The 27,554-nt window shown below is 49.4% G+C and overlaps 1 protein-coding gene, 2 long non-coding RNA genes and 1 pseudogene across 5 annotated transcripts; 2 read left to right on the top strand and 2 right to left on the bottom strand.

The window, feature by feature from the left end:
• Positions 1–3,156: 3,156 nt before the first annotated feature.
• LOC309606631 (uncharacterized protein) lies at positions 3,157–27,352 on the bottom strand (the record flags this gene model as incomplete). Its single annotated transcript, XM_082343928.1, has 4 exons — positions 3,157–3,920; positions 4,548–4,676; positions 15,048–15,224; positions 27,316–27,352. 4 exons carry the CDS (start codon positions 27,350–27,352, stop codon positions 3,415–3,417), a joined length of 849 nt encoding a protein of 282 aa, XP_082200054.1. The 3' UTR covers positions 3,157–3,414.
• On the top strand, positions 4,323–7,173 carry LOC309606480. Its single transcript, XR_014231873.1, has 5 exons — positions 4,323–4,522; positions 4,994–5,126; positions 5,680–5,873; positions 6,225–6,286; positions 6,991–7,173. It is a non-coding gene; the product is annotated as an uncharacterized lncRNA (long non-coding RNA).
• Positions 8,945–10,693, top strand: LOC309606466 (serine/arginine-rich splicing factor 3 pseudogene; annotated as a pseudogene). Its single transcript has one exon. The product of its transcript is annotated as a serine/arginine-rich splicing factor 3 pseudogene (transcript).
• On the bottom strand, positions 19,415–27,306 carry LOC309606493. 2 transcript variants are annotated; one of them, XR_014231886.1, is made up of 2 exons: positions 21,097–27,306; positions 19,415–19,761 (listed from the first exon to the last, which is right to left on the bottom strand). It is a non-coding gene; the product is annotated as an uncharacterized lncRNA (long non-coding RNA). The 2 variants fall into 2 exon arrangements; XR_014231887.1 differs by having other exon boundaries at positions 19,415–19,758.
• Positions 27,353–27,554: the final 202 nt, after the last annotated feature.

Raw genomic sequence — 27,554 nt, 5'->3', positions numbered from 1 at the left:
TCTCAACCAAGGCATTGACTTTTGGGGCCAGATAAACCTTTGCTGTAGGTGTGAGTCCTGTGCATCGTAGAGTGTTTAGCAAGGTCCCGACCTCTACTCACTAGATGCCCGTAACATTCCCTCTCTCTCCTCCCAGTTGTGACAACCAAAATCACCTTCAGACTTTCCCAGATGTCCCCTGGGGGCACAATTGCACTGAGCGAGAAGCACTGGACTCAAGGCTAGCAATATCATTGAGGTAGACTTGACGTCCTGTTGTGAAAGACATACTCATTCTCCTGTTTTTATTTTGGAAATTAGATGCCACTGTTCATGATCCTTATTCAGATGTCTGTAATGAAGTTGAGTCAGACTACCCACTCACAGGTGGGACACTGAGACAGAGGGAAACAGCTTGTCCAAGTCACATGGTCCCATCCCTTGCCTCCTAAGAAAACGTGTCACAAGGGAAAGCAAGCTGGCTCTTGTAATATTGACAAGTGTTTTTTTTAAACAAATGTGCCAGTTTTAGAGTTGTTCTTTGCCCTCTAACTTTTTGGAGGGCTTCCATAGCCTTCAAGCTTCTGAAGAAACGAACTGGGGCACTCTTTCCCAAGCAGGAAGCAGTTTCGCTGGCAGTGTGTGAGAGGCCTTGGGGACTTGGAGGATGAACACTTGTCGCAACAGGGTTTATCCCGATATGCTAGAGTAAGGCTCAGTGCACCACACCGGTGTCATCAGGTAGTGTTTGTTGGTCAAATAAGTAGTACTACAGAGAGAATCTTACTTTAGTCAATTTAAAGTTTTGAGATCTCACTATGTTTTGTAAAACAGGTATTAAATACATGCATTTGGTAAAACAGTACAAAAGGCTGTTTGGTACATAGCAGCCAAAGAAAAACAATGTGGCTATTCCGTGCTGAGCTATGCTGTGAGCGTTATCAAATAGATACTGGATTCTGAGGCCTTTGTTCAGGAACAAAAAAGAATATAAAATATCTGATTACCACAACTAAGGAGCCGGCCTGTGGCAACTAAGACCCGGCATAATTAACTAAGTAACTAACTGACTATTTTTTAAAATCTCATTAATAGGTTTTTAATATGATTTTTTAAATTTTATTTATTTATTTTATTCATTTATTTTATTTATTTTTGGCTGCGTTGGCTCTTCCTTGCTGCGTGCGTGCTTTCTCCAGTTGCGGCGAGCAGGGGCTACTCTTGGTTGCGGTGCGTGGGCTTCTCATTGCTTGCGGTGCGTGGGCTTCTCATTGCGGTGGCTTCTCTTGTTGCGGAGCACGGGCTCTAGGCACGCGGGCACCTGTAGTTGTGGCTCGCGGGCTCTAGATTGCAGGCTCAGTAGTTGTGGCGCACGGGCTTTGTTACTCCGCAGCGTGTGAGAACTTCCCAAACCAGGGCTTGAACCCTTGTCCCCTGAATTGGGAGGCGGATTCTTAACCACTGCGCCACCAGGGAAGCCCGAGCTCTAACCTTTTTAAAAATGTGTTCCTTCCACCTTCATGGAGCAGGCGTAGGGGACGGGGAGGAGTGAGAACCCGATTGGCAGGGGTCCGGTCGCAACCCTGGAAGGGGACGGGGGAGGATCTAAGAGGTGGCACCGGGCCACAGTCGACCCCCAGTGACAGCTAACAGCTGCACTGCTGCCCCTTCCTGCCCCAGGACCTGAGCCCAGGTCCCGGGGCGGCTGGAGAAACACACTGGTTTAGGTGAGATGCTCTTACTTACTGTGTGGAGCTGCTCCGGCTGCTGCCCCGGCGCCCACACCCCTGCAGGGCCCTGTGCCCGTCCTCCCCGCCCCCTGCCCAGGGCTCGGGGAACAGCAGTCTCTGTGGGGCAACCTGCTTCCAAGTCCTTCAGTGACCATGGAGGAGTGGGAACGGGCTGGGCTGCCAGAGAGCCTGGGCATGCAACACCTGAGCTCAGCCCTGGGGGCTCACGTGAGGGCAGGGGCTGGGGGGTGCGGGCGGTGAGCGGAGGGGCCTCCAGCCGGCGTCAGTCTGGGCCCTGGACCCGGGGAAAGGCCTCACCCTCTCAGTCGTGACCTGCCACTCGGGAACCCTGTGGCCCACCAGCCCGAGGCCTGTGGCGCCCGCCACAGACTGCCCGGCGCACGGCTGGGGTGCCAACGCCACACCTGGATTTTGCACGGGGACCATCGGGGGGCTCGGTGCGCGGGAAGAGGAGCAGCCCCTAGGCCCTGACACGCCCCTTCCATGTCCATGGAGAAGTGCCGGATGGAAGGCCGGCTGTGCTCCTTTTCGAGCCCCAGGGAATTCGCAGGAACAGCCCTCCCGGCCACGGGGTGCCTGCCCACCGGCTCTGGGCCTGCGACCAGCCCAGAACACAGAAGGCACAGAAGTGGGTGCAGGGAGCTGAGCCGGGTCTGCAGAAGGGCAGACACCACAGCCTGGTCCACAGCCGACTGGCCCAGGGCGGGTGAGAACGGGCGGGCAGGCTGAGGGAAGGACAGAACGTGGCACAGCCTGCCCGCCTGGGCCCCGGGGAGAAGGTCGGGGCGCTGCCCGCGCCCTCGCTCCGCTGCCTGGCGTCCTTTGTGGGGGCGAAGGGCCGGAGGCAGGGCTCCCGAGGAGCTCAAAGGCCAGGGAAGGACACACGGGACGGTCCAGACCCACCCTAGCGCTCCAGTGGGGCAGCACCCTCTCTGAATTCCTACTGCCACCAAAACACATCCCTAAGGCCTTTGGGAAGAATTGCTAGGACCCAGGAAGGCGGCCCCTTGCTGTGGTCCAGACTTCACCAGCTGCCGATGAACGGAGGGAGCCAGCCGGCCGGCCGTGAGCAGGAGGACAGGACACGGCGACAGGGACAGCCACAGCCGGGCTTCCCGCAGCTGTGCCCACCGCCAGAACCAGCTGCAGCCAATCACAGCCCCCGACATGCCAAACAGTGCCGGGCAGGCGAGAGGCCGGCAGGAACCTGACACCCCCTCACTGGAGAGCCGGCCGGCCGGGGTGGGGGGAGCCATCCCCGTCTGAACTCACCCCACAGCTCAGCCATCTCCCAGTGACCCAGACGCTACACCAGCAGAGAGCAGCCTGCAACGGCCGCAGGGCTGATCCCCGACCAAGGTCAGAACTCCCCCCAGTGTGACGGCCCCCATGCCGCTCCTGTGGTGGAAGGGACCGCAGGCAGAGACCAGGAGTGGAGTCTTTTTATTAATGGCTGCGTTTTCAAAGAACCGTTTTGTTAGCAGGAAAGCTCCCCAGGAAGGGATTGCATTAGTGCAACAAGGGGGAGCCTTGACGCCAGGCTCTCCAGTCACGTCCAGGTGGAGACTTTTGGCCGAGGCCGGCCCGCCAGGGACTCAGGGGCTGGGAGGACACGCTGCCCCTCCCCCGCCCCAGCGGGGCACTAAGGCACCGGGCCCGCCTAGGTGGGCAGAACCCCGTGCCTTCAGCAGGCCGGCGGCTTGCAGCCCTCAACCTGCAGCCCTTTGCTCAGGAGGAAGGCATCCTGCGTGGGGTCACAAACCAGGAAGAGCTTCACCATGCCCTTGGCATCCTTGGAGCCGCCTGGCCTCAGAATGCAGCTTCTGTAGTCCATGGCAACCTGCCGAGAGGGGGCGGGGCTGCAGGAGGGTGGAGCTCCGCCTTCACTGAGGGTGTGGGTGTGGCCACCTCTGCTGTGACTGAACAAAGGACAGGGGAGCAGGAGGTCCAGGGCAGGGCCCTCAGAGCCTGGCAGGCCCAGGCGGGCGGCACAAGCATCTAGGCCCAGGCCAAGGACCTCCGTGTTGGTCTGCGCGGCAGGACGGCCTCTCACCTTGCCACTCAGGACGCCCTCCTGCTTGAAGCGTGTGTGGAACGTGTCCACGGAGTACACCTCGCTGCACAGGTAGCCATAGGACTGGGCATTGTATCTTCCTGCCAGGCGGCCGAAGGTCGCAGGCAGGTGGGTCCCTGGGACACACGCGGAAAGGCTCCTGCCCGGCCCCTTGTCCGCTCCGTGCCCCTTCCCCAGATCGGAGGGCCTCAAACAGCCCTGTCTGAGTCCCCTGCCACTAGAGGGAGTATTGGCCCAACACTTCTAGAAAACGGGGAGCTTGCGGGCAACTCAGTGGAGGGACACAAATCAATCTTTACCGGCTTTCTACTGAAGCTCACGAGGGTTCACCCCTAAGCCTCTTACAAGGTCAGCTGCCGAGGCTCCGAGGGATGAGTCAGGGCTTGCCCTCCAGCACAGGGAGAGTGCGGGTTAAAGCGCTCACGAGGGAGTGAACCGCGTGTCCGCACCGACACGCACGGGCAAACCTCGTCGACGCGTTCCGTCCGGGCTATGAAGCCCTCTCCTGCCTCTTCCAGGCTCTCCAGAAAGCACGTGCAGATACGCCCACCCCACCCTCGGACTCCGCGGGCCACAGCTGGAGGGACCAGCCAAGGAACCGAGGCAGGAAGAGGCCAGAGGTCACCGGGCCTCGGCCAGAGCCTGTCAGTCGGTCCCCTTTCACACACCACCAGACGATCCTCTTGACCTGGGCAATAGCCGCCAACCGACCGCTAAGGTGGGCCCGGCGCGCGCTTGGCTACCTGGCGTGGCTGGGACCCCGAGGATCTCCTGGCAGAGGCGGGCATTCTCCTTCGCCGGGTCCGCGGGCGTCTGCGTGTGCAGGGCCTGGTCCACCTCGGCCAGGACGATCTGGCGCAGGTTGAAGAGGCCTGGGGGGCGGGAGGAAGGAGATGGGGGGATCGCACTGTGTCCAGGCCGCGCTTTCCAGCCAGGCGGTCCAGGCGCCCCCTTCCCTTCCCTCGGCCCGGCCGAACCTGGGTTGGCCTGCCGGGACTTGATGAGCTTGTCCCGCAGCCCCTGGGGGACAGTGCTGCCCGTGCCCCACCGAGACTGGCAGCAGCGCCAAGGCCTCACAGGGTGCGGTGCCCCCGGCCCCAGAGCCTTCCCTCTGGTTCTCATCACCGGCTGTCACCAGACTCGCAGGCAACGTGCCTTTCTTTTCTTTTTTCTTTTTTCCGGCCCTCAGCCACGCAAAGGGGTGAAGCCCTGACACTCGCTGCCACGTGGATGCACCCTGAGAACACGATGCTCAGCGAGAGAAGTCAGACACAGAAGGACACACAGGGTGTGACCCTACTGAGGGGAAACGTCCAGAACAGGTAGATCCACAGAGTCAGAGAGTGGGTTCCTGGTTGTCAGGGGCTGGGGAAGGGAGGGAATGATAACTAAGGACGTGAGGGACATTTTTGGAGTGATGGAAATGTTCCAAAACAGGGCAGTAGTGACGGCTGCACAGCTCAGTAAAGTGTCCCCACGCGCTCCGGTGCAGCCTGTGAGAGCATCGCTCTCAGGACGAAGGGCTGACCGCAGGAAGACTGAACGAGCAGTGGGTCCTGGGCCCAGACGCTGAGCTGGGGGCCCCCTCCCACCGTGGGGAAGTCACTGGGACTTGCTGAGCCTCCACGGAGACTGGCAGCAGCCCCAGGGCCTCACAGAGCGCAGCGCTCCCGGCCCCAGAGCCTTCCCTCTGGTTCTCATCGCCGCCTGTCACCAGACTTGCATGCAACGTGCCTTTCTTTTCTTTTGTCTTTTTTAAAGGCAACTCTTGAGTACATGTACTTAACATGCAGGGAACCAGTCCTGACTCCTTGATCTGGGGCTTCCAGCCTCCAGAGTCTCGAGGACATCCATTTCTGTTGTTTACGCATCCAGTGTGTAGGCTTTGACGATGGAAGATGACACCGAGGGCGTCGCCACGTGCGGGGTGACATCAGCGGAAGAATCCCGTGGCGAGGGCCTGCCTGAGGACCACGCGCTCCCAGGCCCTCCCCGGCCCCTGCCCGCAGCCCCGCGCCCGCACCCGCCTGGGAGCGGAGCTGGTGCATCGCTTGCCAGAACTCGTGGAAGTAGGTCTCCAGCTCATCGTGCTGCAGCAGGGAGGGCGTGTCGGGCGTGGGCTTGGTGAAGTTGGCCACCATGGCCACGATGGCGATCTGGCGGCTCCCATCCTGCTGCAGGCAGCCCGGCTGCAGGCCGAAGCAGGCCGCGTGCCCGGACTTCCCTTCCCTGGGGAGGGACGTGGGGTGAGGCCCAGCTTCCGCAGAGGAGCTCCGGCCCACGGCCGACAGGTTCCCGCACGCACGCACCGAGGGTAGAGGTCCAGGTAGAACTTGCCGATGGATGACCTTGCCTGAGGCTGCGTCCCGGACCGTGTAGAGCCTCATGTCTTCGTGACACACGTTGGTGCCCTCCTCCAGGTCGAAGGTCAGCCCAGCAGCCCGCGCGTGACCACCTGCATGGGGAAGGACTCATTGAGCAGGTACTGGTCCTCGTGGTAGCGCGTCTCCTCCCCCTGGTTCATGTAGTAGCGCGGGTCCCAGGTGTTGATGGGCCCGTCAAAGTGCAGGCCCCGCCTCTGGCACTCGGCCTTCCTTAGCTCCAGGATCACGGCCGCTCCTGCTCTCCGAGGGGCTTCAGCTTCTGGGCCAGCTCATCTGCCGGCAGAGCGGAGAGGCTCGGCTACGTCCCTGTGGTGGCCCCCCATCCGCCCCCCACCCTGCGCCCCTCGAGGCAGAATGAAGGGTCCGGGAAGGTGACCCCCAAGGGCTGACACAGTGGGTTCTCAGGCAGCACCACATCCAGTTAAGGTCCGCCTGACGCCCTCCCCACTGGGACTCAGGTGGAGGCGGGGTTACCTAGGAAAGTGGCCACCACCTGGCTGGTCTTGGCCATGTTCATCTCCAGCACGGAGTCGGCACGCGTGCTGAACCCCAGCAGGCAGGACTTCTGGGCCTGCAGCCTCACCAGCTCCCCGAGGATCGTGCAGTTCTCCTGGAACCCAGAGACGGCCGGCGCTGGGGACCATGGGCCATGCCCTCCCCGTGGGGCCCCGGGCCAGGTCTCTGCGGGCGGGCAGGGCTCTCAGGCCACTGGCGGGCACAGCCAATCCCCCTCCCTCCTCCTCCTGGCCCGGATTTCTAGACACTTTGGTGCTGTCCTAACACGTGGTCTTTATTAACACAGGTCCTTTTGGAACCAGAAACGGCGTGAACCGTGATGGGCTCTAAGGCCAAGGGCAGGAAGAAATGCGGCCAGGCTCTCCAGGAGCCACCCAGGGGCCTCCCCGGGCTCAACAATACAAACTCGGCTGCCGTGCAGACAGCAGCTCATCCCCACGGCGCCCGAACACCCAGCCGCTGGACAGCGAGATGCCTGTTGCTGCAGGTGGCCCGTGGCTCACTGGCGAGGCCCAGCCCCAGGCGTACGCCACCTTCTCTGGGGCAACCTCTCCGGTTCTGCGGTGGGGTTCTCCTGGGAGCCCGCAGTCACCACAGGACCAACGTGGCCTGTCTGCAGCCCAAGAAGGTGGGAACACAGGACTGTTCCCCGTGCCCCCCGCATCACCCGCGAGGCCCGGCAAGCACCAGTGGTGTCTGCGGGGAAGATGAAGGGCTCGTACACAGCCCCCATCTACTGAAGATGCTAAACGGGAGAAGCACAGACTGCAGCCACACGCGGTATGGACCAAACGCAAGTGTCCTTGCAGGAACCGATGTCTGAATGTCAAGGCTGTACCCGGGCCACAATGAGAAGGCCCAGACCCCACGCAAGGCACAGAGAGGGGATGGGGGGAACATCTGCGAATCTGAGCTCATCGGGCATCACCCCAGAGGGAGAGGGAGAGAGCCAGAAGGAGATACGGAGGGAGAGGGAGCGAGAGGGAGGGAGAGACTTCTCTCCCTTCCCTGGGGGTTCTCTAGTGCAGGCAAGGCCAAAAACCACTGCATTTCGGGAAATGGGTCCTCATAGAAAAGTTAAATAGTAGCTCATGGCATTATGGACACATATTAAAAAGGCCCAAAATCTTGGGAAGGCAGGGAGGGGAGCTGGCGGCTGCCTCATAAACGAGGAGAGATTGGGCGTCAGAGAAGGGGCCTGTGCAGCCCGCCGCCCAGGGCCCCGTAGACTTCATCTCCCAGCTGTGGTCCAGGGCTGGAAGTCAGCTGGGAGGTCAGGCTGTCCAAGCATCAACGTTGACTTCAGGGCTGATCTAAAAGGTGCCTGGTGTCTGTTGAAGCAGAAAAAAGAGAAAGCAGTGGGGAGAGCATGGGAGGGGGAGGGAGCCCCCCTCCTCAGCCCTTCTCCCTCTCTTCCTCCCTCCCTCTCCCTCCCTGCCTCTCACTCTCCCTCTCCCTCCATCTCTCCCTCTGCCTCTCTCTGTCCCTTCCTCTCTCTCTCTCCCTCCCTCTCTCCCTGTCCCTCTTTCCCTGTCCCTGCTTCCCTCTCCCCCTTTCCCTCTCCCTCTCTCCCTCTCCCTCTCTCCCTCTCTCCCTCCCACTTTCCCTGTCCCACTTTCCCTGTCTCCCTCTCCCTCTCCCTCTCTCCCTCCCTCTCTCCCTCTCCCTCTCTCCCTCTCCCTCTCTCCCTCTCCCTCCCTCTCTCTCCCTCTCCCTCCACCTCCTTCCCTCTCCAGAGAGGGAAGGAGGTGGAGGGAGAGGGAGAGAGAGGGTGGGAGAGGGAGAGGGAGAGGGAGGTGGGAGAAGGAGAGGGAGAGGGATAGAGGGAGGGAGGGAGAGACGTCTCTCCCTCCCTCCCTCTATCCCTCCCTCCCTCCCTCTCTCCCTCTCCCTCCAACTCTCCCTCTCCCTCCATCTCTCCATCTCCTCACTCCCTCCCAGAGAGGGAGAGACAGAGGGAGAGGCAGAGACGAGGAAGAGGGAGAGGGGGGAGAGAGGGAGGGAGGGAGAGGGAAGAGGGAGGGTGATGGAGAGAGGGAGAGGGAGAAGGAGGGAGGGTGATGGAGGGAGGGAGAGGGAGAGAGGGTGAGGGAGAGAGGGAGAGAAGGAGGAGAGAGGGAGAGGGAGGGAGGAAGAGACTTCCCTCCCTCTCCCTCTCTCGGTCTCCTCTCCCTCCCTCCTTCTCGCTCCCTCCTTCTCGCTCCCTCCCTCTCCCTCTCTCCCTCTCCCTCTCCCCCCTCCCTCTTTCCTCTCCCTCTCCCCCTCTCCCTCTTTCCTCTCCCTCTTTCCCTCTTCTCTCTCCCTCTTTCCTCTCCCTCTTCCCTCTCCCTCTTCCCTCTCCCTCTTTCCTCTCCCTCTTCCCTCTCCCTCTTCCCTCTCCCTCCCTCCCTCTCCCTCCCTCTCCCTCTGAGTCTCCCTCTCTCACACTCTGTCTATCCTCTCTCAGGAAGGAGTGGGAGCAGGAGGGAAGGAGAGGCAGAGAGGGAGAGGGACAGAGAGAGACAGACAGACAGAGACAGAGAGAGAGGAGAGGAAGCAGGGAGAAAACAGAGAAAGAACATACCATCTACATTTCTGTCAAATGACAGCGGGGATCCTTACATAACCAGGAGAAAATTACAGAGAGAGGCTCTTTCTCAGCTGGAACTGGAACTGCAGACGGGGCCAAATACCACGAGGCTGGCCACACATGTCCAGCCGCTGCCCCAGTCCCGTGAGTCCGGTCAACAGGGCTCTGAGTGTCTGCTCCAGGGAGCTGGGGTTCACCCTCTCACCCAGGAGGCCGGGCCAAGCCAGTAGGGCCCCGGGCTGGACACATAGGGGGAAGAGCATCCCCACAGGACAGCTTGTGCGAGCAGATTCAGCTGCCAGATTCTAGAGGCCCGGGATCACCCTGTGGCCCGTGAAACTCAGGAGCCATGAGGGTCTTGCATCGTGATTCCTGTCCGTTGGACTGTCAAGTTTATGTAGGGAATCTTGGAAACAGTGGTAACAAGACTGAATTGGAACGAGCTTTAGGCTATTATGGACCACTCTGAAGTGTGTGGGTTGCTAAAAACCCTCCCGGCTTCGCTCCTGTTGAACGTGAAGATCCCCGAGATGCAGCCGATGCTGTCCGAGAACTAGATGGGAGAACACTATGTGGCTGCCGAGTAAGAGTGCACCTGTCGAATGGGGAAAAGAGAAGTCGAAATCGTGACCGCCTCCTTCTTGGGGTCGTCGCCCTCGAGATGATTACCGGAGGAGGAGTCCTTCACCTCGCCACACATCTCCGAGACGGAGAAGCTTCTCCCTCAGCCAGAGCAGGTCCCTTTCTAGATATAGGAGAAGAGAGAGATCCCTGTCCCAGGAGAGGAATCACAAGCCGTCCCGATCTTTCTCTAGGTCTCCTAGCCGATCTAGGTCAAATGAAAGGAAATAGAAGACCACTTTGCAAGAGGAGTGGTGTACAGGCAATAACTTCATTTGACAGGAGTATGTACAGAAAATTCAAGCTCTGTTTGAGACTTCCGAAGCTTGGTGCACTTTTTAAATGTTTTAGCTGTTCACATTTGTTTGTCTCTTGGGACAGTGACACATAAAGGTGTCATTCTCTATGGTTTGAAATGGGTCATATGAGGCATTTAATATGAAGAATTGTTACCTTACAATGTTCCCTTAAGCAAAATTGAATTTGCTTTGAATTTTTGGTCTTGCCTAGACTGATAATAAAACTCTGACTCCTGCCCAGCTAAAGTGTGATGTTTACTATTATGGAAACAACACTGGCAAACATTGAAAAGGCTTTCTGTAGCTGGGATATGGTATGCAGCTGTAGTTAAGCAAGCAGTCTTTAAAAGGTACTGTGAACACAAGGCAGCAGGTAAAAATTAAAGCTGCACCCTTACCCTAGATTAGAGGTTTAAAAATTCCACTAGTCTTCACACCGGACAAGAGGTTGTCCAGTGACTTTAGAATCGAAGAAGTTTCAAGAAAGTTAGTTTACCTTTGATTTAGGTCATAAGTCCCCTGTGTGATTGCTGTACATGAATACAAAGCTCTTTGTAATATTACTTGGGAATTTGAGAGTATTCAAGACACCAGTGTCCTGCCAGATTAAGAGTATATTGTAGAGCTGAACTTTGAGTTACTGTGCAGTTTTTTTTTCATGCTGTCATTTGTAATATGTTTTGTGAGAATCCTTGGGATTAAAGTTTTGGTTCCAAAAGAAAAATAAAAAGAATCCGCCTGCCAATGCGGGGGACGCGGGTTCGAGCCCTGGTCCGGGAAGATCCCACGTGCCGCAGATCAACTAAGCCCGTGGGGCACAACTAGTGAGCCTGCGCTCTAGATCCTGGGAGCCACAACTACTGAGCCCCCGTGCCACAACTACAGAACCCGGCACGTCTAGAGCCCGTGCTCCGAAACGAAAGAAGGCACCGTAATGAGAGGCATGTGCCCGCCCGCAACGAAGAGGGGCCCCCGCTCGCCGCAACTAGAGAAAGCCCGCGTGCAGCAACGAAGACCCAACGCAGCCAAAAATTAATTAATTTTTAAAAGAAGATCGCCATTGGGACGGCTGGGGGACAGCTCCACACTCTGCTTCCTGAGGGGGGCCTGCACCCGGGGACTCAGGAGGCGCCCTTGCTCCTGGCGATGCGTCCAGAGGCCCCAGCGCAGGAAAAGCACACATGGCATCCACTCAGGGAGGCCGGGCCCGGGGAGCACACGGGGTCTCCCTGGTACTATTCTTGCCACTTCCCTACAGGTGTGAAGTTTTCAAAATAAAGCCTTCGGAGAAGAGGGCAGAAGCTGAAAAAGCCGCCCAGGCCCCATCCCTTCAAGACCCCACGCCGGTTCAGGTGCGGGAGGACCCTGTGAGATTAAAGAAACATCACAGAGAGCAGGGGCGGGGCGGGGTCTCGAGGGACAACCTCCTTCGGGGCAGAATCTCCGTAGACAGACCGCCACCTTCCCCTAGGAAGGATCCAGAACCTTGGGACCCAAACACTCTGAGCGCCTCAGGAGAAGAAGGCCCTCCTGGGGGCAGGGCACACGGACGCCTCTCGACCACCCCGCGGGGCCCGCACGCACCCAGCTCCTCGTGCGTGAATGGCAGGAAGGTCACGTCCCTGTTCAGGTTCTTGTTGAAGTCGATGCACAGGAGACTCAGCTTCTTTTTCTTTATTTTTTAAATATTTTTTAAAAATTAATTTATTAATTAATTTATTTGTGGCTGCATTGGGTCTTCGTTGCTGCACACGGGCTTTCTCCAGTTGCGGCGAGCGGGGGACACTCTTCGTTGCGGTGAGCAGGTTTCTCATTGTAGTGGCTTCTCTTGTTGCGGAGCATGGGCTCTAGGCGCACGGGCTTCAGCAGTTGTGGCAAACAGGCTCAGTAATTGTGGCTCACGGGCTCTAGAGCACTGGATCAATAGTTGTGGCGCACGGGCTTAGCTGCTCTGTGGCATGTGGGATCTTCCCGGACCAGGGCTCAAACCCATGTCTCCTGCATTGGCAGGCGGATTCTTAACCACTGCGCTAACAGGGAAGTCCTCGGCTTCTTCTTGATGCTCCTGATTTTCTGAAGGAAGAAGACGGCCGTAAAATCGGGGGGCGGGGGCACGGAGGGGGGTTCAAGGAGAAGAGGCGGATGAGGCGGACGAGAGGAGGGAGATGGGAAAGAAAGGGCCTCGGGTCCTAACTGTTAGGACCCTCCTCAGGAGTTACCCCAGGGTGACAGCCTAAGCTTCAGCCGTTTCAACGGAGCTAAGTTTCTGTCCCTTCAGGGTCTATCTGGTTTGCAGAAACAGGTAGAAATGGACCAGCCTGGGGGAGGGAGCGACGTGGGGCGCAGAGGAAGGTGCCGGTTCCCCGGGGCCCCTGCCGAGCCAGCAGCAGGCGGGGCGCCTCGAGGACCTGCCCAGGCTGCGCCCCCTGCCCAGCCCAGGACTCAGCGCGCCCGGCCCCGCTCCCCGGCTGAGCAGACGTGCCTGTCGGAGGACAGGAGGGGCGCTGGGGGAGCGTGCCCGCTGGCTCTGCCAGGCGCACGGGCTCGTCGGGCACGCCTGGCTCAGAAGCAGCCCAAGGGACGCCGGGCCTCTGCGGGCAGCAGGCGCCGTGCCGGGCACTGGCCTCCCTGCAGCCTCACGGCCCCACCGGCCACGACTGGGCAGGAGCACAGGGCGCCCTGGCAGGGCGGGGCGGCACTCAGGACCCCGCCCCGCGCCAGCAGGCCGCCTCTCCTGGGCGCCCCCCTCCACGGGCGTCCCCGTGGTCCCTCGGGCCAGCGGTTCTCAAGTGTCAAGGCAGTCTGCGCAGCCCCACTGTCCACACCCTCACCTTCCCCAGCCTCGAAGCTCCATGTGCCCGCCGCTCCGGTGGACTCCGGGGCCCACGTGCCCGGGCCCCACCCTGGATGACGGAGTCCCACAGTCCTCTGAGTCCCGCTTTCCTCCACCGCAAGGCACAGCACCGGCCGAAGCGGGACAGCGTTTGTGTTGAGGAACAAGAACTGTCGCTGAGCCCTGGGTCGGGCCTGGTACCCGTGTTCACCGCGTCTGTCACTTTCTGACGCAAACCAGCCAGCGCAGGGCTGCACCCCAGCCCCTTCTGTACGGGGCTCCCACACTCGGGGCCACCGTCCCCCTGCCCTCATCACCCCGGAGAGGCCCGGAGCCCCAGGGTCATTCTAGCCAATCCTGAGCCTGCTCCTTCCCGGGGACCCACACCTCAGGCTCCAGTCCCCAGCCACCCCTCCCCTCATTCCTGCCGAACCCTCGTGCTCCTGGGAGGCCCTAGGTGACAAGGCGTGCCCCTGCCCAGCACCATGAGTGACAAGCTCTTTCCTCATCTGCTGGCCTCACTGTTCTCTGTCCTCCACACAAACCGACTCGGTCAGCCCTCACGACCACCTGTGAGGGGGTCCTCGGGTCACGCACGTTGCAGATGGTGAACAGGGACAATGGGGTCCAGTGACCGGCCTCCGGGGACACAGCCAGTTGGTGGCAGAGCTGGGTCTGATCCCGGCCATCAAGATGCGTGTAGCCACGGCGCCCCACGCCACGCACCGAGTTGACGCGCTCGACCATGGGTGGCTCGCAGTGCCCGCCCCCCTCCCCACCCCACGGGGCTGCCTCCCGGGAGGGGCCGGGCTGCCCATCGCCCTCCTGTCCAGGGTGCCGCAGGGACCCGTCCTGCTGGACCAGGAGTGGGAAGGTCTGAGGGCTCTGAGGTCCACGCTGGGGGCAGAGGGGTGTCAGGCAGCTGGGAGGACCTGAAGGGACAGGCCCCCCGGGGGGGGCCCACTGGGAACCCGCACGGCCGCAGGGCTCAGCCAAGAGAGGAGGGAGGGGGTGAAGGCGGACGCCATGCTCTTCAGCCTCCCGTTGTCCCCCAGCCTCCGTGCCCAGCAGGAGCCGCGCTGTGAATTACGGGAGAAAGGGGTCGGGTCTTGGCCCCCAGTCCTGGCACACAGCTCCTAAACCTAAAGCCACAGGCCGGGTTGCATCATACAGCCCCCCTGCCTGCCCACCTCCTGCGAGGGGAGAGGGCCAGGGGTTGCAACGTGAATCCGTTGCCCATGGCCCCCGCTGTAATCGTGCTCGTGGAACAAAATCTCGGTAAACACGGGGTTCAGAGAGCTGTGGCGTGGGTGCCTGCAGGCGGCCTGGAAGGCCCGCGCCCCGCCCCACGCCTCCCCACCTCCTCCTTCCACCTGGCTGTTCCTTTCTAATAGCCCGGTGCTCTAGTCCGTGGACTGGGTGCCTGTGTTCTGGGGGCCCGCGCTAGCCAACGAACGGAACTCGGGCTGGGGGCGTGGGAACTCCTGACACAGCCTGTCGGCCACAAGCGCAGAGGACGACGTGGACCTGTGGCTGGCGTGGGCCGAGCCCTGACCTGCGGGCTCTGACTCCGGGTAGATGGAGTCCGAACTGAAGAACTGCAGAAACCTGGCAGTCCCAGCGCTGCTGCTGCGGGAGCCCCACGGGCCTGGCGTCGGGACGGAAGCTCTGTGGGAGCGGGAGCTGGGGGTGGAGTAGGCTCGGAGGAGGGGGTCCTTCCTCGAGACCCTCCCACCAAACCCACGGGGGACGGGGGGCCCGGAAGAGGTGGGGGTGGGGCGGGACGCAGCGAGGGGCCCACGCCGCCCATGCTCTGGGGAAGCCCTGTGACCCTGAGGACCGAGGGCAGAGCAGATGCAGAGGGAGCGCTGGTCCACGTGGACCTTCCCTCCTGGGGTTGAGGCGACAGAGAGATGGGCAGAGGCCGGCACTCGGGGCTCCGGCCAGGCGCTCCCCTACTGCGAAACTTCCTAAAAAAGCAGCCATCGCAGGACTCGGCAACCGCAGTCATGGGCACTTACCCCGGGGAAATGGAGGCTGAAGTCCACACAGAAGCTGTACACAAACGCTCGCCTGACTGGGAAGAGCCCCAGACCGAAAGCCGCCGGGGGCCTTCCCAGGGCAACGGATGACAGGGGCAGTCGTGTCAACGTCAGGATCCTGCTGGGACGCGGACTTGACTTGCACAAGAGGTGACACTGGGGAAAAGTGGGCAATGGCGTTTCGCTTTCTAGGAAGCTGGCCAACTCCTTTCCAGAGGGGCTGCACCGTCTTCCGCTCCCTCCAGCGACGACGCCCCTGTTCTGTGCTGCCTCGCCAGCACTGGGCACCGGCTCCAGGTTCTGCTGTGAGCAGAACTTAGGTTTTCTTGTTCTAGGAGAAGCTCCAGAGTGACTCGCTAAGGCCATTAGCGAGTAATTATTTCCCAATGAGTGGCTATTTCCAGTTAAAACCAAAAGCCACCTAATTATTGCTTTTCCCATAAAATTAAATATGAAATCTACATTATGTAATTGTACACTTAGTTCCCCCTTTGTGTATTCTAATTTCTTCCTGAGAAACCTAAGATGCCATCTTGCAGACTGCCCACAGTGGTTACGATTTGGGCAGCAGCAAAGGTCAACTTTAAACATTTTGCATCTAAAGTGGCTTTGGATACCTTTGGATAGAAAGTACAGTCTGAGCCATTTTACAAAATGTGCGGCCATTTTACAAAACAGCTTGACAGTTCCCTGCAAGTGTTAAACATAGAGTTACCCTATGACCCAGCAGTTCCACTACTAAATATATACCTAAGAGAAATAGAAACTTATGTCTGCACAAAAGCTTGTACGTGGATGTTCATAGAAGCATATTTCTAAAAACAAAACGTGGAAAAAATTCAAATGTCAATCTGAGAAATGAATAAACAAAATGTGGAATATCCGTACGATAGAATAGCATTCAGCTATAAAAAGGAATGAAATATTGATCCATGTTACAACATGGATGAACCATGAAAGCATTCTGTAAAGAAAAGCAGCCACTCTCAAAAGATCACATATTGTATGGTCCCATTTATATGAAATGCCCAGAATAGCAAATCTGTAGAGACAGAAAGGAGATTAGTGCTTGCCTAGAGCTGAGAGGGTTGAGAGAATGAAAAAACATTGTTAATGTGTAATGGGTTTCTTTGTGGGAGGACAGAAATCTAAAATTGGATGGTTGTGATGGTTACACACGTCTTTTAGTGGTTACACTAAGAACCACTGAATTGTATAATTAAAGGGTTAAATTATGGTATGTAAATCACATCCCGATAAAGCTGTTAAAATTATAATTTTATATTTATAAATTTGAAAATTCATCCAAAATTACAAATTCTTAACACATGCAACCTAACAAGACTAACCCAAGAAAAGAAATATCTAAAAAATCGATATCTACTCAAAAAGTTGTTTGTATAATTAAGTACCTTTACAGAAAATGATTTCCAGGGATAAATGGCTTTCCAAGTAAATTCTTCCAAATATTTAGGGAAGAAAGATTGGTAATCTTACATAAAACCCTTCCAGGAAACAGAAAATAATATATTGCTCAAAATTTTTATAAGCCCAACATAAGCTTCAGATCAAAAGTAAAAAGAATATTACAGGAATAGAATCATAGGCCAGTTTCTCTTTTGAACATGCATGCAAAATTTGTAAATAAAAGCACAAACTGTATCCATGGTACGTAAAACAGTAATATATCACAATCAAAGTGGCTTTATTCTAGTAATGCAAGGTTGATTTAATGTTCCCACATGAAACTGACCCCGGGAATGAATCAGAGTGGGAAAAAAAGTCATTTAAAACGGAAGTCTTGGGAATTCCCTGGTGGTCCAGTGGTTAGGACTTGGCGCTTTCACTGCTGGGGGCCTGGGGTTCAATCCCTGGTCAGGGAACTAAGATCCTGCAAGCCATGAGGCAGGGCCCCCTCAAAAAACAGAAAAAATGAAGTTTTAACCAGGAGAAGCACAAGAGTGAATAAACACAACAGATAACGCCTTATGGAAAGTAGGTGAAGATTATGGAATATTCTAAACTTTCAAAACAAACAGGAATTGTTAAAGATTCAAGAGGATGTGACAAATGTTGTACATAGGCAAAAAATAAAATAAAATAAAATATACAAATGATGGGAGCCCAAAAATCCAGATGCCCAAGTCCCATCTCTGAAAATCCTCATTCGATGGGTTCTGGATTTCCTCTATGTTTAAAAACCTACAGGTGACTCTGATACGATTCATAGACACAATGTAAAGCTTCTGCTTTACAGGAAATAATACCAGATTATTTTGTTCTTTTATAGTTATATTAACAGGCTGTACTATTGACGGATAAGTCTGATGTCAAAATGCACTCCCCACTAGGGTTAAAAAAGGAACTAGTACTCTCTACTGCTACTTGGTGGCAGCACGCATATATTGCAATGGCAATTACTGTAGGAAGCCAAATTAATGGAACATTTTAGAATTGGAAGACTACATAGAGGTCACCTAGTCAAACTTCCAACTATTATAGTTGTGAAAACTAAGGCCCATATAAATGAAATGATTTATCTCCAAAGAGGGTTAGTGAAAGAGTACGAGATAAAAAATATCTCTGAACTTTTAATTTAGTGCTATTTTTATTAATCTCAATATTAGCTCAAACTTCAGTGTGACAGATTTGGGATTGAATTCTTGCTTGAATTTAGTGGTTGCGTGCCTTTTAGTAAGTTACTAAAACACTTTTAACTTCGCTTTTCACATATGTAAAATGGTGAGCCTTGACTGATATAGAGTATGAGATAGCCTAGCACTGTTTTTAACACAAACAAGTACTTAAAATTTTTGGCCTCTCATCCCTCCTAAATAACCTCTATCCTCTTAACAATAAAAGTGTCTTTCAGCTAGCAAAGCACCCCAGAGCTGACCACATTCTGGCAAGAGATATAGGATTCCTTTTCTTACTGAGGGCTCTTTACACCTGATATTTGAACTGCACTGAAACATGAACATCTCTTGTTTATACTGTATTAATGGATTTGATAGATGAATTTTCATTAGTCTCAAGAAATATAATTCGATAGTGGTGGCTAGAATGATAAACAGTGTTAGTCTCAAGAAATATAATTCGATAGTGGTGGCTCGAATGATAAACAGTGTTTGGACAGGGAGTCCATATTGGATATGAACAACCTGTACCCCCATTCGTCTATTAAGAATAAATAAAATCCTTTCAAAATCTGTTTTAAAGGGCAGTTAGTTTCTTCTGCCTCATTTAAGTTACCTGCAAGAAAAAGACAATCTCCTGAATCCTTGTTTAAAAGGCTTTTAATATAAAGCAAATAATTTTTTGCAACATTTCCCAAACATTTCATTATCAAATTAGCTGAGGCTTCTCAACGATTATCATTTCACAACAATATCTCCATTTTCACCTTCTTTAAATGAATTGGCCTAATAGATGTGCCATTAAAACAGAGCTTCACCCTCAACATATTTTAAAGTTTGTATTCAAACAGTATGAAGAAAACAGGATCAGGGAATTCAGCCATAAAAGTGAATGGATTACTGATACATGCTACATCATGGATGCAACTAAGTGAAAGAAATCAGGCACGAAAGGCCACATATTGTATGGTTCCATTTCTACGAAATGTCCAGCAGTGGCAAATCCATACACACGGAAAATATTATACATTAGTGGTTGCCAGGGGTTTGGAAGAGAGGGAAATAGGGAATGACTGCTTAAAATGGGTGTAGGTTTCCTTTTGGGGTGATGAAAATGTTTTGCAACTAGGCAGTGGTGACAGTTGCACAGCATTGTGACAGTACTAAATTCCACTGAATTGTACAGTGAATTGTAAAGTGATCAAAATGGTGAATTTTATGTTATGTTCATTTTACTACAATAAAAAGGAGAAAGAAATAGGGAAAGACTTTGAGTTTGGGAAAGTAAGGTGAACTGGTCAAGAAAAAGATAGCTCTACTATTCAGTTTTCTCTCAGCTCTCCCAGTGCATTAATCGTCAGCAAAAAGTAGCCTGAACTTGTAGATGACAGTCATTCAACAGAGTCCAGGGAAAAGTAAATAAAATAAAGCCCAACTCTTCTGATTTAGCACATCTGTGACAGGTTAACTTCCTGCTCAGCCACATGGACATTCATGAGGACGTTTCAAGTTAGGTGTCCTCTACTCCAGTACTTTACTCACAGCTCATTCACACATGTATGCAACAGCATTTCTTAATTTAATGGACTCTGCAGTGCTGGTTGTGATCAGTCTCACGAAAAGGAAAGGAGGAAAAAGCCTCCACACTGGCTTGGTGGTCTTGGGATGAAATGGATGCAGAAGACAGCTTGATTGTCAAACTGGAAACTTTTTATTTATTTATTTATTTATTTATTTATTTATTTATTTTTGGCTGTGTTGGGTCTTCGTTTCTGTACAAGGACTTTCTCTTGTTGCGGCAAGTGGGGGCCACTCTTCATCTCGGTGCGCGGGCCTCTCATTATCGGGGCCTCTCTTGTTGCGGAGCACAGACTCCAGACCCGCAGGCTCAGTAATTGTGGCTCACGGGCCTAGTTGCTCCGCGGCATGTGGGATGTTCCCAGGCAGATTCTCAACCACTGCACCACCAGGGAAGCCCCAAACTGGAATCTTTTATTTTCCTTTTCCTCTTCTTTTTATCTTTCCTATCAGGTCTTCTGTCCACTTCCCACTGCCTTCTTTCAAACAGGAAAGACACTGATTAGCTGCTGGATTTTTTTTTTTTAAAACAACTATCGTTTTAGATTTCTTGTTGTTCGCTGAGTGTTATTGTTTTTACTGCCAAATGAGCTTCGGTGGTTGATGTAGGGGGTCTCTTGGGAACTTAACTTTTTCAAGTTGAAGTGGAAAAGCTTTTCTGTTTGAATTGGCTTTTACTGGGTGCTTCAAGATTTGCTCTTAGCTCTTTAATGGGGGACTGAATAGCACTATGTTTCCTTTGAGGTCCCAGTAAATAAAGGATCCCATGTCCTCCTGGGCACTTTATCGGGATTTTGCTGTGTGTGCTCTCTAACAGCCAGATGCAGATTCCAGGAAAATGACATATAAGTGCATATAAATAATCTAATATTTTTAGAATTTGCTTTGGCCATACTCCTGGTCTCATTCTACTTCTTGTAGCAGATGGCTTTAAAGAGCATTAGCTATGTATATATTAAATATAATATACATATACCAATATTAGACATTATATTGGTGTATAAATGTAATATATTACTGTTTATATGAATGTATAACAATTATGTATTATATTAACATGTATTTTTGCAAAGCATATATTGTACACAAACTATATGACTAATGCAATGTATTTATATGTTTAATATGTTCACAGTATTAATATGATATATCATGTAATATTGATTATAAAACAATTATAATATAGAAATATATCATTATTATTATCTGATATAATACATTATATTTAATGTATTCTATATAACACAATACATAATGTATTATTATAAGACAAGTATATTATATAATATAAATATAATACTTACATAAAAGTATATATATTTTAATTATACACTACACATACAAGTATGTATAACTATTTGTAATTTTATTTACGTAGGAATCTGTTCATAACAATTGATGTAAAAATATGCAATATTTTAAATCAAATGGGCCATAATCTCACTACCTACACATAACTACTTTTAAAATCTTGAACCCTGTCTAAATCACGCTCACATATCTCTCAACCTGTTTTTCTACACATGCACATATACACACATTTATACACAATATATATGTATACTACCACTTTTCAGTTCAATGTATATAAATATATGATATATATAATTATATTCCTGTGTATGTAGACAAATATAAATCAAAGGTATGTGTATAGGTATGTATTTCACATATTTATATAAATATATCATATAAATAATGTATGTGTACATAAATACATGATTATATACATATATACACAGAAATATACTTATTTAAACAGAAGAGACCTAAATAAACATAGTTCTCAAAGAATAAAACTAGTTATGTCTCACCGTTTCAATAACAGTTTATAGTTTTCTACTGTATGTGCTTCTATAATTGTTATGAACAATTCGCATTTGTTGAATGTTGAATGTCATGGACATATATACACTACCAAATGTAAAATAGATAGCTAGTGGGAAGCAGTCGCATAGCACAGGAGATCAGCTCGGTGCTTTGTGACCACCTAGAGGGGTGGGATAGGGAGGGTGGGAGGGAGGGAGATGCAAGAGGGAAGAGATATGGGAACATATGTATATGTATAACTGATTCACTTTGTTTTAAAGCAGAAACTAACACACCATTGTAAAGCAATTATACTTCAATAAAGATGTTAAAAAAAAAAAAGAATGTTAAGTTGTTTTAATTTTTGCCATTATTAATGAAGCTCTGAAGAATATGGTGGGCAAGATTACTTGAAAAACTCTCCTAAAAGAAAAGAGTTCGGTATGCTAGGTTAAATGTAAACAACTTATTTTTAAGTGCATGTCTGATTTTTGAAGTGTGCAGTAGAAGTTTCCAGGACCCCTGAAAGAAGGGGGGTACATGTGTGAGAGTTATAGCTATATTAAGAGTGGATTGAAGACCTTGATAGCTTAGAACAGAAGCTGGCAATCCTGTTTTTATGGAGTGAAATAGCAAATATTTTAGGCTTTGTGGACCAAAGAGGCAAAATTGAGGATATTATTTAGGTACTTAAGTAACCATTTAAAATATTACCAGTTAAAATGTGAACATTATTCATAGGCCATAAAAAATAGGCAGCTGTCTGGATTTGGAATACAGGCCATAGTTTAATGACACACCTGACCTGACACAGAGACTTGTGGTTAAAATGGCCATGACCACATGGGAGGCAGGAGATAAGACTCCATCCCTCCTAGATGGGAAGTTAGAACTAAACCTATCTATCCCTAGGTTCACCTTTAACGAAAGGGTGTGCCAGTAAAAAAAATATCTGCTGGCAAAGGGAGACTAAGACCAAATTCTCGTGGCCTCTGCTCTGGGTAGGAAACAGGTAGGAAATCTTGAGAATTCTGAACCCCAGATCTGTGTTCACAGTGTTTGGGTTGCAAATTTATTTGCGGTCTTGCAAACAGAAGGTAAGAAATTACCTTAAAATGTTCCCAGATGGGTGGTATTCCAAACACAGAACTAAACACTCTCTGGAGAGGTAGACCTTCAACCCAGGCCTATAGCGTTCCCACAGATAAAGTTTAGCTAAACATGAGCTCATGATCTAAATGTACACAATAATGAAGAAATCAGCTACAATGGGAGAGAATCAGCAAAAACAATCAATACCAGAATTAGATTCCCAAGGCCATCCATTGAATGTTGGAATTATCAGGTGCAAGGCAGAAAATAGACATAAAACTAGAACTGAAACAAGGAACAGGATGTTTTAAAAGAGTGGGTGGGCTCTTTAAAAAATTTCTAAAGTACATGTCATTGATAAAGCTAAAAACTCAAAGGTTGTGTAAAACAGCAGATTAATCATGGAGAAGAGTGAAATTATGCTGTTTTTAAAAATAGGGCAAATCAGGTTTTCTGCCTAATTATATAAGTAGATTAATCTTACAAAAGTACACATATTTTAAAGACTTATTGGCTGTAAAATTACTAAAGGATATTTCAGAGGGCTTCTCTCCAAAGAAAAGTGAGAAGTCGCAAAACACAGAAAGTCGAGGGGAAAAAATGTCAATATATACATTGCTATAAGGTGCACTAAGGCTTAGGCCAGCAACAATGTGGAGGTGCTGACCCTTAGCTACTTACAACTAAGCTGGCATCTTCAAAAAGTTCAACTATTTATAACTAAAAAGATTTATTAAAATTAATAACCAAGTGTTTTAATTGACATCAGAAGAGCAAAACAATAAACCCGGAGAACATAGAAAAAAATAGATAATAAAGATATGAGCGGAACTTAATAAAACAGAAAAAGGTATAAAATTGAGGTGATTTAGTAAGCCAAAAGAATATTCTTTGAAAAGATTTTAAAAACACACTTTGATTAAGCAAAACAAAAACATAAGTAAATAATACACAGAAAGAATCAGGACAATGTTATAGCAAAGAGTACAAACAGAGAATATGTGAAATGCCAGTAAATTTGAACATTTATGTAAAGTGGACAATTTCCTAGCTCCTAAAGTTTACCAAAACTGACACAAGAGGAAATGTATAGCTGGAGTTCTTTCACCAGTAAAGGAATTAAGTCAATAGTTTACAATCTTTCACCAAGAAAATACCAGACCCACCCAGAACGTTTGGGTGGGGAATTCTATCAAACTTCTATTAAACAGATAACATCAGTATTAATAAAGAAAAACTTCTAGAGAGTAGCAAAGGAAGAATGCTCCTTTATTCATCTTAGGAAGTCTATATAATCCTAATACTGAAAATAGATTAGGACTGTAAGGAAAAAGAAATTTACAGGTCAAATTTACTTGTAAATATAAAAGCAAACATTTTAAGCTATGATATTAGCTACTCAGGTTCACTAGAGTAAGAAAAAGCATGAGCAAGTTAGGTCATCCAATGAATGAAAAGGTAGTTTAAGAATGTCAAGATGTCAAGAATATATATCAATAGATTGAAATCACCACACTTTATTTCTTTCGTCTGTCTCTTTAAAAAATTGATAAGTACTTCTATTGATCTCTCTTGTACTAAGCACTGTCCTAAGTCATTTACATATTTACTCCTTTAAACCTTCTATTATCCCTGGGGGAAGGTTCTATTTTGCTTCCATTTCTTAGCTAAGACTCTAACCCCCAGGAAAGTAAAGCAACATTTGCAAGTTTTTGTGGATGGTCAGTGATGGGACCAGTACAGGAACATCCAAAGTCTGTGCTTGGAAACAGTGCCCCATGTTGACACTCACATTACAGATGAAAGGAAAGGAACCATGCACTTACCATACAGATGAAATCTCATATTACAGGTTAAAGGGAAGGAACCGTGCACTTACATTATAGGTTAATACCCACATAACAGGTTAAAGGAAAAAGAAACATGTGTTTCTCTCAAAAGCTGTAAAGAGAGCATATCTATTTCTAAATATATTTCCCAATTTCTTTTGCTTGTTTTCTGACCTTTGTAGTGCATTTTACCATGAGGAAAATTTTAATTCTTATATAATTAAATGTATCCTTTTTTCTTTGTATCTTAGAAAGGTGTTCCTCATGAATAATTTATTTCAAGTCTCCCAGGTTTCTGATACCTTTACAGTTTCATGATTTTTTTACTTTTAACTAGTTGCTGTATCTAGAATTTATTAATGATAGCCATATTTTCCCACTTTTGTTGAATAAGTTTGGCTGCTGATCCAAAATGTCAATTTTATTTTAATCTCAAATCCCTTACGCTCTTGCATCTAATTTTAAGATGCTTCCTATTCCACTGGTTGTTTTGTCTATCTGAAACAAAATGCTACCTTAATTATAATGTAATTATAATATAATAAATGCAATTAGTAAACATAATACCATATATAATAAATAGCATAATATAAAATAACAAAATATAATTTACCATATAACAAGGTCAAAAGAGAACAAAACTATATAATCAGTTGAAATATCCCCCAAAGATATTTTATAAAATTCAACATTCATTTCTAATTTAAAAGAAATATTAAAATAGGGATTGATGAATGCTTCCACAGTAAGAAGAAATTATATATCTAAAAGAGAAAGAGGTAAATGATAACCTTTAGTAACACTGGCAATAAATACAGGACAAGATGACGATGCCTGATATAATGTTAAAGAAAAACTATTATGTAACATTGTCTTTGCAGCACTGATGAGTTCAGTGAAAAGAGAATCTCATAGAAAAGAGTATCTCGTTCTTCTTAATGTCTGTACACTTGTCCATTGCATGAACATAACAGCTGATTTAACCAATATGTTACTGATCTGCATCTGGATTTCTAGGTTTTCATGGAATTTTATTATGCACAATTGTTACAAACTCTAGGACTTCCTCTTATGTTTACATCTTTTGAAAGAAACAATATCTCCACAGATGATTTATCTGGGCTGGCTGCTAGCCGACTATGGCTACTTCTCAGTTCTTCGCTTTACATTCCTAGTCAATATGAAAACGGAAGGCAAGAAGATCTTCTGTTTAGAGACTGTAAAGATAGGTCTTGGTGATAAAGTCTTGGTGGTAAAGGCTAAAAATATCAACCCAGAACAAGTGTTTTTCCAGCTGTAACTATGTGTGATTCCCTTGGCTTGATTCTGTAGAGGATGTAAGACAAGACTGTAGGATCTTCCCTCAAAGTGCTTCCAGTAAGATGAGCTAAGTCAAGTATGGTGGCATATCTAATTCAAGTCAAAATATAATGGCTCCTTTTCTCTCATAGCAAAACTTCGTGGAGTGAATATACAAGTCACTGTAGGCTCTTAATTAAAGGAACACAATAAATCTTGTATTGGAAGGTGATTATTCTGGTCTCTTGGTAGAGATGAATTGGAAATTGTCTAGAAGAAGGAAAATTAGCTTAACCAAAGTTAAACTCACAAATAATTGAGCATTAATTAAACATCTGTGGCCTATGTTTCTCTTTGATCATAATTTCTCCCAATTTATACATCTCTTTGATACCCGATTAATCATTGTCAAAGATGCAATTAACAATGATTATTACTGTGTATTAGGTTTTGCCTGGGCCCTGAAGAAACCATCCTAAATTACGAGCTATGTTTGTCACTTGATTTTCTCACAAAGAACAATCAGAACTCCTGGTCTTAAGTGGCTTGGAATGTGAAGCTAATGAGTCTCTTAGATATTATTAGAGGACCCTACAGAGCCCATTGGTGAAACTTTGGAAAACATTGGGCTTCTTAAAATTAATTCTTGTAGTGTTACGAAAGATGACTGAACCAAAAGGATAACGGTGTTTCTGGTTCTGTTGTTGGCGTTCTCCATGGAAACATCGCGGAAGCTTCTGCACTCAATCTCCTTCCCCATGTGTGAATGTCACTGAAAATATCCAACTCCATTCTATCCCCATAGAACTTCAGAAACTAAGCAAAATGAAGACTCAAAATTCATTTCAAATAATGAAATGAAAATATAATGTAGAATGGAACTGGGAAAAATACCTGGTTTAAATTCTGGAAAGCACTAACTATACAACTCTGGATAAGTTGCTTAATCTTGTTTAGTCTAATTTCATGCGGATCTCACAGGATGTTATGATGATTAATTTAATACCTTTGTATAACGTACAGTGTTATGTAATTTCTTCTTGTTCTTCTTGAGTCAATTCATATCTTTAAGCAACTCACTTTAAAAAATAGTTACTTACTTGCTTAAATTACTCTTACCTTCTATTATCAGCTGAATTGTGTCCTGCTCAAGTTAATATGTGGAAGTCTTAACCCCCAATACCTCGTAATATGACTGTATTTGGAGATAAGGCCCTTAAATAGGTAACTCAGGTCAAATGAGGTCAAATGGGTGGGCTCTAGTCCAATATGACTGGGGTCCTTATAAAAAGAAAATATCAGGACACAGACATAAACAGAGAGAACAAAGTGATTATTAGTAACCACGATCATGTCCTGAATGCGTGGAACACGTCACCATTTGCCAACCACCGTGTCAAGTCAGCAGAAATTACAGAAACTGAGAGCTCTCCGCAGAAATTCACACACCCGTGCACCAGGTAACAGACCACAGGCAGACATTCACTCAGCCTTTCACGTGTCCCTCACGGAGGGCATGTTCTCTCCTGGGCGGGGCGAGCACAGACACTTATCGGGAGTTTTACTACTTTTAAAATGCGTTGAGTCTGGAGCCTGTGCTCCACAACAAGAGAGGCTGCGACGGTGAGAGGCCCGCGCACCGCGATGAAGAGGGGCCCCCCCCCACTTGCCACAACAAGAGAAAGCCCTCACACAGAAACGAAGACCCAACACAGCCAAAAATAAATAAATAAATAAATAAATAAATAAATAAAAATAAATTATATAAAATTAATTAAATATAAATATATACAAATATATATTTATATATATATGTAAATAAATTTATATATAAATATATAACATTAAATTAAATTTTAAAAATTAATTAATTAATAATAATAAAAAAAATCAACCACTGCAATTAAATATTTAAAAAAATGCGTTGATACAACCATGTCTCACTTTTGCTTGGATCAGTCAGCAAACGCTTTTTGGAAACCCCTAATTCTCCACACCTCCTACCTTTCCGGCCGCCCTGCTCCTCAGGCCGGGTCCCCATGGGAGGCGGGGCTGCGTCTGGACGCACGGCGAGTGCACTGACGTCCTCGAGCCCCACCCCCCCACCTCCCCCCCCACCCCGGCGCGGAGGGCGATGAGGCTGGCACCAAGGTGAGCGCGGCATGGAAGGGCCTGCCTAACTGGGACCCGTGGTCCTGCGTCTTCTGGCTGCGACGGGGGTTCTGCGCACGCTGCGGGGCCGC

Source organism: Balaenoptera borealis (assembly GCF_965194805.1).
Source record: "Balaenoptera borealis genome assembly, chromosome: 11".
In the NCBI taxonomy this organism is placed as follows: Eukaryota; Metazoa; Chordata; class Mammalia; order Artiodactyla; family Balaenopteridae; genus Balaenoptera; species Balaenoptera borealis.
Note: the sequence above shows the minus strand (reverse complement) of the source record. Positions and strands in the feature narration are given on the sequence as shown.